This window comes from Nannospalax galili, unplaced genomic scaffold, assembly GCF_000622305.1.
Source record: "Nannospalax galili isolate Female #2095 unplaced genomic scaffold, S.galili_v1.0 scaffold5078, whole genome shotgun sequence".
Lineage (NCBI taxonomy): Eukaryota > Metazoa > Chordata > Mammalia > Rodentia > Spalacidae > Nannospalax > Nannospalax galili.
In genome coordinates, this window is record NW_008340843.1 from 27,671 (window position 1) to 39,038 (window position 11,368).

General features: G+C 42.3%; 1 protein-coding gene across 1 annotated transcript in view; it reads left to right on the forward strand.

Annotated features, from left to right (window-relative positions):
- Window positions 1–2,101: 2,101 nt before the first annotated feature.
- Window positions 2,102–11,368, forward strand: part of LOC103736325 (dimethylaniline monooxygenase [N-oxide-forming] 5) — a gene marked incomplete at its 3' end in the record, with an annotated part of 21,784 nt that continues 12,517 nt past the window's right edge. Inside the window, exons 1-3 of the mRNA XM_008835807.2 lie at window positions 2,102–2,142; window positions 2,422–2,593; window positions 10,669–10,857. Of these exons, the coding sequence (XP_008834029.1) occupies window positions 2,459–2,593; window positions 10,669–10,857 (324 nt within the window). The remainder of the gene's footprint in view (window positions 2,143–2,421; window positions 2,594–10,668; window positions 10,858–11,368) is intronic.

An 11,368-nucleotide genomic window follows, 5' to 3' on the forward strand; every position in this document is an offset into this window, starting at 1 on the left:
GTTGAGAACTCTGTCTGGAGTTAGGCTGCAGGGACTGCATGGCTGGCCTCCCGGCCTATCCTGTAACATCCTCAGCAGGTCGCTTGGCCTCTGTTTCCCAACTGCACACTAGGTATCATCATTTGCCTCCTGGAGTATCTGGGAGGACTGCATGGATTGATTTCCATTAAGCCATTTGAACCCCTCAAAGCACACCCCGAAGAAGTGTTAACCGATATCCTGGGAAGAGTCCTTGTAGGGAGAGGCCTGTAATTCAAAATGCAGGGCCAGCACTGCTTGGCATTGAATTATCTTTTTTTTGTCATTTTCAGACAGGGTCTCCCTGTAGTCCCTGTCATCTAAAAACCTCAAAGCACACCCCGAAGTAGTGTTAACCGATATCCTGGGAAGAGGCCTTGTAGGGAGAGGCCTATAATTCAGAATGCAGGGCCAGCACTGCTTGGCATTGAATTATCTTTTTTTTTGTCATTTTCAGACAGGGTCTCCCTGTAGTCCCTGTCATCTAAAAGACTCCCAAACTGCATAACTCTTATCTGTAGGGAGAAAAGAAATCCTGGACTGGTGAACAGGAGATGTGAAGGAGAAGTAAAGGCAAGAGTAGTTAGCATTACAAGTTCTAGACAGGGAACCAGAAAAAAGCCAGAACAGGGCAAATTTCAAACGTTCTTATCAGAGTCCATTGGAACTTCCTGACAAGGGCTTCCAAAAGCATCCTTCTATTGGGTTCCCCCTCAATTTTCTTTTGTCTGCCAAGGCTGGACTTGGGAGTGATGAACTCAGGATTTGTTTTCAGACATTTTGATAACTGTTGGAGTGGCTAAGATCAGTGTCAGTTCCCTCTCAAAGGCTTCTAGATAGGAGAAAACAAACTTATCCATGATTTTAGAACAATAGCTGGTTGTGTCCCTTAGCTACTGGTGGGCACTATGGCATTGCAGACCAAGATCTGAAGTCTCACATCTGAGCAGCAGTTTCTGTTTAGGAACAAAATCATCAATGAGAAATAATTGTCTAAATAATATCTTATATGGATTTAAGCCTAATGTCTGGGAAGCGTAATAACGTGAACTCTTAAAGAAATATACTGATCACTTTAATCTTTGCATATACTTTCTTTTGGGTGTTTAAGACCATGTAGTTGGCCTGGAACTCACTATGTAGATCAGGCTGGCCTTGAACTCATAGTGATTTGCCTGCCTCTGCCTCCCAGTGTTGGGGTTACAGTCCTGTGTAACCATGCCTGGAGGCACTGAACCACCTTGAGCAATGTAGACTGAGGGAGTGGTACTACAGAACAGTGACTCCTGGCTTCAGTACTATCCTGCTCTCTACAAATTTTACACCTGTCAAGCTAAAGCCCTGGGTTAGAGGTGCCCTCAACCTTAACCTGCCTGGATGAATCAAATCGTATAATCATGACATCCGTGGTTCTATGTGATTTAATACTTGACATTTTAAAGTTATATTTTAGAAGCGATAGTTCGTGTTTTTAGCTACTCACTTCTTTAAAGTGTTTATTTCACTGAAATCATCTCTGTATATGCATTGGTCTCAGTGAGCTGTAGGCTTCTCTACTTAGTGCCTGAAGAAATTTAAGTTGGTACAGTAGCATAGGTCCAAAACTGCCTGTGAGGAGTGTGGGGAGGGGAAGAGACCGGATCCAGCCCCCGTCTGAACGGATCTTAGAAAATATGGTTTCTCCTTGTCAACGTTGGAGGAAGGTCTGCTCCTGAAAGGCTGTTTAGCTTTATTGTCAGGCCTTTATCTCTTTAAGATAAAACAGGAAGTTGAAAGTCAATAAATCAAGAGCCAAGCGATGGAGCTAGAGGAAAGCTTGGTCTCCAGGAGTGCAGGCAACCAAGGCTGAAAATTCATGGTTACGTTGTCATCGTTGTCGTTGTCATCGCCTTTGTTGTTTAATAAGATTTTTTTTTTCCACCAGAAAGCAGATCCAACTTTTTTTTTGCATTTAGGGAAGGAAGATGCACGCCCTCAGTGGGCAGGTGTTGACTGAAAGGAGGTGGGGCACCACAGTCCTTCCCTATTGGCAGAGCTGCTGTTTATACTTTTCTTTAATAGCACAAAGTATGAGAGGTCACTGCTGTGAGGAGCCAGGTACTAGTGGAGCAGCACCTAGAGAAGGTACCTACCTGGTGCGAGCTTCCAGTGCACCCAGCTCCCCGCGCGCCTTGCTCCAGGTGCTCCCCACTCACCGAGCCATGAGGGCATCCAGCTCCCAGTGTCGTGACCTCCCTGAGGGCACCTCAACCTCCTGGTGCTGCGACCCTCCAGCCTTTGTCCCCAAAGGGACCTCTCCTTACCGCATTTATTTACCTGCCATGGCCAAGGTCTTCTGTGTAAAAGTTGGGCTGACGTGGTTTCTGTCTTTTGTCTCCTTGTTTATTTGTTTGTTTACGACAGGTGACAGGGACCCTGTCAGCAAAGTACTCCAGAGACCATGACCAAAAAAAGAGTTGCTGTGATTGGGTCAGGAGCCAGTGGGCTCACTTGTATCAAGTGCTGCCTGGAGGAAGGCTTGGAACCAGTCTGCTTCGAAAGGAGTGATGACATTGGAGGACTCTGGAGGTTCCAGGTAAGATTGGACTCCCTGCAACTCCCTGCATGACACATTGTAACTCATGCTAAACAGTGACTAAATTCAGCCACAGCAGCAGTCACCTGAGGTTTCAGGCAGGTTTCTTTCTCTAACTGGCAACCAAGGGCAACAGAAATTGTTTTTCTCTTCCTGTTGATATGAAAACATACTGAGACTGGTTTCTTTGCTGAATTTTGCTGCTACTCAGGAAAGGAAATCTGTGAGGTGGCAAAGTTTGTTCCTCCTTGTGATAATAATAGACATGTCTGCATACAACTCCAGGAATCCCTGCTCAACCTTCACCTTTGTTTTCCATCTTTCATTAGAAAAAAAATTCGTGGGGTTGGGGAGACACATGGTTCAGTCTGTAAAGTGCTTGTGTGGAAAGAGCATGAGGACTGAGTTTCATTCCCAGCACTTAAGAAAATAGCGTGAGCATGGAGCATGCCCCTGCAATCCCAGCAGTGGGAAGTAGACATGGGAGGATTCCTGGGACTTGCTGACAGCCAGCCTAGTAAATCTGCAAGCTCCGTGTTCAAGGAAAACCCTGTCCTAATAAATATGATGGAGGAAGTTTAAGAAAAATCCCAGCATTGACTTCTCCCTTCCACATGCACCTGTACACACACACACATACACACACACACACACACACACACACACACACACACACCCTTCTCACTTGAGCTACTTCTGACAATCTAGTTCGTGAATAAAATATAAAAATCCAATCACCCTGTTTGCTTTAAGCGTGTCCTTCCCTTGAGAGGCCCAAAGTCCTTTGTCTTTGTAATAGGGAAGTGGGCACTTGCAACTCGGTTTTAAAGTTCAATTATTTTAATATGCATATGCAACTCAACAACTTATTAGTAAAAGTTTAAAATACTATTTACTGGAATGATAGCTATGCTTATTAAATGCCAAACAATATCAACAACCTTCATTGATCTCCAAACTGGCATGCATTGGACTTACTTTGTAATCTTAGCCCCTGTACTCTGTATGTAGACCAGGCTGGCCTTCATCTCAGAGATTCACCTGCCTCTGCCTCCTGGGTACTAGGATTAGCAGAATGCACCACCACACCCAGTTTGGGGGGCTTACTTCTTAAACTCATTTTCTGAGTAGTAGTTAATTGTCATAAGTGTGTTTCTTTTTCTTTTTTTTTCTTTGTTTGGCCTTTTGAATAAGGGTCTCCCTGTAGCTCCAGCTGTCCTGGAACTTACTATGTAGACCAGGCTGGCCTTGAACTCACAGAGATGCGGTTGCCTCTGCCTCCCAAGTGCTGGGACTACATGCATGCGCCACCACGCCCGGCTGTGTTTCTTTTTTATTATATATTTATTTTTATTTTACATGTATGAATGTATTGCTGGCATGTGTGTAAGTGCACTTGTCTCATGCAATGCCCACAGAGGTCAGAGTCTTGGATCCCCTGGAATTGCAGTTACGGAGGGTTGTTAGCTGCCATGTGGGTCCTGGGAATTGAACCAGGGTCCTCTGAAAATGCTCTTAATTGCTGAACCATCTCTCCAGCTCCCTGGTGCCCCAGCCCGCAGGGTCTGCAACGGGGTACCTGGATTGGGGGGTGGGGATGAAAATGAGGCAAGGACAAGAGAAATGGAGACAAGACAGGATTCTGATCAAGTCTTGTTTATTGAAGCACAAGCAAGAGTTTTTGTAAAGAATGAGAACAAAGGAACACAGACTGCAAGCCAATACATCAGTCAGAGCATGACATTAAGGGAGGAATCTCTGATTATAGAAGAATAGAACCGTATGCTGGAAAGGAGAGCAAGGCTGTGGGCCAGGACTATCTAGCAAGGCTATCTGGCCCCGGCCTCAAGCCAAGGTTTTGGGCCAAGGTTTTGAGCCCCGACTGCAAGACAAAGCCGTGGGCCCCGGCTGCCTGCCAGGGTTTCCAGGCCAAGGCTGCGGGCAGAATGGAAAGCGGCCAGCTCAGGCCTGTCAGCAGTTTTGAGAGGTAGCTGAGACTCAGTTGAACCTCAGGCTCCCAGGCTCCCAACACCCTGGTGTATTTCTTTTTTCATAAAAACTAGCAGTATTAGCTGGGAGTGGTGGCGCACACCTTTAATTCCAGCACTCAAGAGGCAGAGGCAGGCGGATCTCTGTGAATTCAAGCCCAGTTTGGTCTACATAGGTAGTTCCAGGCCAGCTGGGGGCTACAGGGAGAACTTGTCTCAAAAACACCAAAAACAATAACAAAAAATAGCAGTGTTGACCAGCTACTTTGGAGTGGCTTCATGACATTCCTGGGTTGAATAGAAGTACGGTCCTTTTGCACTGTAGCTCTGGACTGGAGAGTATATCCCCTCTTTGATAGCAGTCTTTATTCAGGTCTAGAATAGATCCCCTACCTAGACACTCATTCCTTCATCACAGTCTTTGGCATGGGTTGGAAAGGTTGCTAGCTTGTTCTTACTAATCAATAGAAAATTCTGCTCTTAAAATCCAGTCAAGCCATGGTATGGGGGTTAAGAACATGATCTTATAGTCAAGCCTTGTATCTGTCATCCTATAGGAGTGTGATTTCGAGGAAATCATTTTCCTTCTCTGTGTCTACTGTTTCTTCATCTTTAAGAAGGAGCTAATGATTATACCCATGCTTGAAAGTTACCATGGGGGGTGGTGGTAAGTGACTGAATAATTATACAGTCACTTCTAACAATGGTGGACACCCAGTGCTGCATACCAAATATTATTCAGTAGGCCTAGATAGGGACCTGCACTTTGGGGTCTCTGCGAAGCATCATAACCAGGTTCATCAATTATCAGAAAGGGGTGAAATCAGCCGAGGACAGGAGGATGCTGGACAATATCCAGCATCCTGCTTGAGGTATTAGATTTGTTATCTCTAAAGTAGCTTTAAGTGATTATTTTCTGAAGATTTAATGTCATGGTTTTTTTTTTTTTGATTATCCTCTTGACAGAATTTCAACACCTTATGAACTGGTTCCTTAAAAATCAGTAAGCTGTGTTTCATTCTAATACCCTGACTTCTGTCAGGGCAGACCACACTGTGTGGCTAAGCATTCCATTCTAGGGCCCCTCCTGAAGCCCTGTACATATTAGCTTCAAAGTACACTCTATTTCCATGAGTCCCCGAGGAGCAAATTGTCCTGATGGCTCCTTAGGATGCTTGGGGCACTAGAAGGCTTCGTTCACACATTAGCCAGCCACACAGTTGTGGAACGTGAAGTATTGAGCGCCCATGATTGAATTAGACATTTCACAGTCTCATAGTGGTGTTCTGAAATTTTTCTGCACTGGAATCTGCCTCTTTCATACTCCCTTGCTAGTTATTTGGAGTTGTGTGCTCCTTCCTTCAACTCTCTCAACTTTAATGAATTATAGATGTCTTAAATAGAATTGATTCCCCCAGCACAGTGGAATTCTACCATTGTCCCCAGAATCCAATCCAAGGTTCCTACTTCCTCTCCCTCGATGGTTCCGTTTTCTTTCCTCCTGGGTGCCACTACTTGTATTTTCTATTCTTTTTTCTTTCACCTGCCAGATAAATATCCCTTTAGACACCTTCATTTGTATTTTCCTATCTCTGTTCTTTTTCTGTTTCATCTGCCAAACCTGTATTGTCTCCTCCTTTATAATAGATTAATACTTTATGATAATTTGTAAGTTCTCTTCTTGCATGGTGGCTGAACCAGGAGGATTGCCACAAGATTGAGGCCAGCCTGAGCTACATGGTGAGTTCCAGGGCTACAGGGCTGCGAAACTTAACAAATATTGAATTTATGCTCAACATGGTGGCACACAACTTTAGTAGCAACACTCTGGAGACAGAGACAGGCAGATCTCTATGAGTTTCACACTAACCTGTTTTGCAGAGAAAGTCCCAGGCTAGCCAGAGATACTTAGTAAGACCTTGTCTCGAGAAACAAACAAACAAACAAAAAACAGAAAAAGAAAAAGTAAACAACGAAGTCACTCTGTGAGATTTATTGACTGGGGTTGCAATACAGCTCTACTAGATATTTGTAATCCACAGTCATTGTGAAGGACCAGTATCTAACATCTTCTACCCCAATTTTCCAAGGTCAAAATTGAGGGTGTCATTGCATCCTTAAAACAACATTGGTACTAGTTTATTGAGCAAAGGCTTTCAGATCTCTGAGGATGCGGAAACTGAAATATGTAAATTCCTGCCACTGCCCTGGGGCATTTTTCAGTTGGACTAAGGATGGGCACAGAAAGGACCTTTAAATTGATGGATCCATTTGTGTTATGAAATCTCTGGGGCCCACATACCACCTTTTACTAGCAGTTCTCAAACATATACACACACTAGACAAGGGGTAATCTTTAGGGACCGTCTTTAGGGACACAGCCCAGCCACTAGTAATTTTTTTTAATCTTCGGAATTTGTTCCAATGTGTATAGAATAGTTCAAAGTGTCTGTTTATGGAACTCGGAGACTCTGACAAGGGAACATAAGACTCACAGTGTCCTCAGTCCTCCCACTGAAGGGGAATTATTTTTCCCTTTATTCTTTTTCACTCCCTTCAACAGTTAGTAGGGCCAACACCCACTAGTTCTTCTCTTTCTTAAATACAGACTTCCTACTCACATGTGTGAACTGAATGCTGAGTGGGAAATACAGTCAGGGAACAAAATTTGTAGTGGGGTGATGTATTCAGTGATGGCAGGAAGCTGTAAAGTTGAAGACACTTTTTCCCTCTCACTGACTCAGTGCTGCCATGGCCCCATTCTTTTATGAAGCAGTGGATGGCACAGTGATAAACTCTACCAACAATCCAAATAAGTAGTTGGAAGGGATGGCAGATTTTGGTTGGCACAAGATAATATTCTACTGCATTAGTGGCTTTAAAAAGGAACAGAAATCTGTGAGTACTGTCATGGAGAGAAGACCTGTAATTCAGTTTACCCATTGACCCCAACAGACGTGCTGTGGAAAGTGAGGGTCTGCGCCTTGTACTAAACCCTGAAACTTTGAAGAAAGGGGCAGACCTGTATTTGTCATCACATAGCCAGGTCTTTTCTCACACAGGGACTTTAGGAATATATTTTGAATGAATAAAGTAAAATTCAGAAGTTAAGAATACACCCTTCTCAAACATATTGATCCCAAAATGCTTTTGTACAAACACGTTAGGTACATGTTCAATTTTAGATAGTTTTAGATTTATGGAGTTGAATAGGAAGATAGTCCTGAGTTCCCAAAATTCCCTTGTCCAGTTCCCCTATTGTTAATATATTACATATGTATGATATGTTTTTCATATGATGTATGAGCCCATACATCATTCAATTAATTAGTTCTTCCTCATAACATTTTTCCCGTTCTGGCATCTCTAGAATAGTTGGTAGTTGTGTTTCCTAGGGCTCCTCCTGCTGTCACAATTTCTTAGACTTCTTTGTTTTATTTATTTTATTTATTTTTTATTCTAGGCATATAAGTGTATTACCTACATGTAGGTAGGTGCACCTGTGCGTTCAGTGCCCATGGAGGTCAGAAGAGGTCTTCAGACCCTCCAGAACTGGAGTTATGGACAGTTGTTAGCTGCCATGCGGGTGCTGGGAATCAAACCCAGGTCCTCTGCAAGAGGAGCCAGTGCTCTTAACCATTGAGCCATCTCTCCATGCCTGAGGCTCACAGCAGGTTCAAGGATACTGGTCAGGTGTTTGTAGAATATCCCATTGGGGTTTGTCTGATGTTTTGCTCATGGTTAGCCTGAGGTTGTGCAGTTTAGGGACAAAGACCCGGGAGGTGAAATACCACTCTCACTAGGTCATATTAAAGGTCATCAGTCTCAATATGACTGAGCACTGTTTCTGGTAACTTCGATGTGTTCGAAGTAGAGTTTTGCCAATGTAAAGTTTTATCACCTTTGCTCCATTTAGAAGAAAGTTACTATGCCCAGTCCATACCTAACAACAAAGTTGGCTATCCTGGGCCTCTGTCCTCCCATACAAACTTCAGAATCTGTTTATTGGTATCTATAAAATAGCTAGCTGGGATGCTGATGGGGACTGAGAAACAAGAACTTTATAGGAAGTAGGGCAACATGCAAACCTTTAATTGGAAAACAAATACAGTTATAGCCACACTGTACGAGACTTTTAAAGGACACTCCTCATAACCTGATTACCAGGCAAACAGAAATGAGGTCCCGTGAGATGGCTTGGTAAGGCACTTGCCACTGAGCCTGATGACCTGAGTTTGATTCCCTGGATGAATGTGGTGAAAGGAGAGAAACAACCAAGTTGTCCTCTGACCTCCATATGCATCTGCCCCTTCCTCCAATCCAATACAAAATAAATAAATATGTAATCAAAATTTTTTTTAAAGAAATGAATTCTTGGATTTGGGGATAGAGAAATGGGAATGACCAATTTAGAATTTCTAAACTAAATAATTCTTGAATAAAGCAGGGGGGAAAACAAGCCTGAGTGTGAACAGATCCAATAAGCACACTCTTGTGTTTCAGAATGTTTAAAACAGTTTATAATAGCCCAAATCCAAGTATCTATACAGTCTGATAATAAACCAAGAGGGGGTCTAAATTGACCAGGGTGAGTTTTCATAATAACGCAAATTTAATATAACAAAGTGGAAAACCTAAAATTTGTAATATCTCAGTTGTAAAATAGGCTGGGATCATCTGTTCCTTTATGGGATCACCACATTAACTATAATTAATATATAGGAAGTTATTAGGAAGTTTTTGAGGAAATGACTTTTGTTGTAGGGGTTGGAGTCCGAAGACTCAGTGGTTAAGAACACCTGCTGCTCTTGCAGAGGACCCTGGTTCAGTTCCCAGAATCCACATGGCAGCTAACAATCACCCGTAACTCCAGTTCCAGGGTATCTGACACCCTGTTCTGTCCTCCATGGGCACTGCATACACATGATGCATTTACATACATGCAGGCAAAACACTCCATATAACAAAAAATACAATATTTTTTAAAGAAAATTTGTCATAGGTAGGAAAATATTATATTAAGAATTAATGTTATAAAAAGCAGTGCTGTTCAGTTTTCATGTTAATCTGAATCAATTACTTTACTGTTTTGCCATAATGCAAGTCTTGATGTAGTAAGTCTCCTCCTTAGTGAGCTCTGAGATTCTGTGCCTTTAACAAATTTCCCTATTGATACCTTTTCTGCTGGTCCACAAACCACACTTTGGATAGCAAGAATCTAGAGCAATAGTTTTCAAATCTTAGGTATTTTTATCAGCCATTTAGCTTTTGTACCTTTACAAAATACACATTTACATTGGTAAATTTGTACATTTGTAAAAATTTTCATTACATTGTACATTCACAAAATCACAAATACTACTAATATTAATATCCTTAACAAGTCTTTGATAACAGTGATGAATGTCTCTTTAAAGGGCTATGTACTCAGTACAGGGTCCTAATTTCTGGATTTTTATCATATAAAAAACTATGACTCCATGTTGATACAAGTAGAGAAAACAAGTAATTAGGATTGAGAATATGAATTTGTACAATCATTTCTGGAGAATGGTCTCGTAATGTCTGTGAAACTCCCGAGACTTACCACAACTGTGGTTGTGATAGCTAGAGCTTCTGGGGCTGGCGGGATGTTTTTCTGCTCCACGTAGTGTCTTCATGGGCTTAGGCTGGGCTTCCTACAGTGCCATGGTCTCAAGATAGCTGGATTTCTTTCATGGCTTTTGACTGCCACCAGAGTGAACTTTCTAAGTGGCCCAAGCAGATGCTACAAGGTTAGTTATGACTTAGTCTTGAAAGGTACTCAATGCCATTTCAACTGCATGTTGTTGGTTAAAAGAAAGGTATAAAGATGACTCAGATTCAAGAGGAAAGGAATAACTAATTACAAAGGATGAGAATATTAGGAGATGTGGAAGGGTGTGTGTGTGTGTGTGTGTGTGTGTGTGTGTGTGCGTGTGTGTGTGTGTGTGTGTGGTGTGAGTGATTCATTTGAATTACATTTTATTCAGAAAACTTTTCAAATGCTTATTTGTAAATCATGAAGTTAAATCTCAAGTTGCCATAAATGCTTCTTAATTACTGCAGGAAAATCCCGAGGAAGGAAGGGCCAGCATTTACAGATCAGTGATCATCAACACCTCTAAGGAGATGATGTGCTTCAGTGACTACCCCATCCCAGATCATTTTCCCAACTTCATGCACAACTCCCAGGTCCTGGAGTATTTCAGGATGTATGCCAAAGAATTTGACCTTGTAAAGTATATCCAATTCAAGGTAAGGGGGTTTGGGGGCATCTTTGTGTCTGAGAATATTCATGAAGTAAATGAATAGTGAGGCTTCGACTACCTGCACTTACCTGTCAAGACTGGCTTGAAATGCATGAGTAGTTATCCTTTTCAGACAATGATGCTATGATTTGTCCTTTTGGTCCATGAAGAATACTGAGGCAGAGGTCTCTCAGATACATTTAGGCTGCAGCTACGGGAAGCCAGCTGCCAGGGTGTTTTCATTGCCTTCAAGCTCTTTGATTTTAATAAAACAGATGAGGAGAACTGACAGGGATCAGAACTTCAAAACCTTCTTTTCCACTATTACTTAGCTTCCTTGTACTGTCCAATATACTGTTTTATGTGTTCACAACAACCCAGTGTAGTGGATATTGGGAATTATGGTACTTGCTCTACCACAAATTAACATGTGGATCCTAGACAAGACGGTTTCTCAACTTCAATTTGTCTAAGTTTCCTCATTTATAAAACAACATGATTACCTCAGATCATTTCTG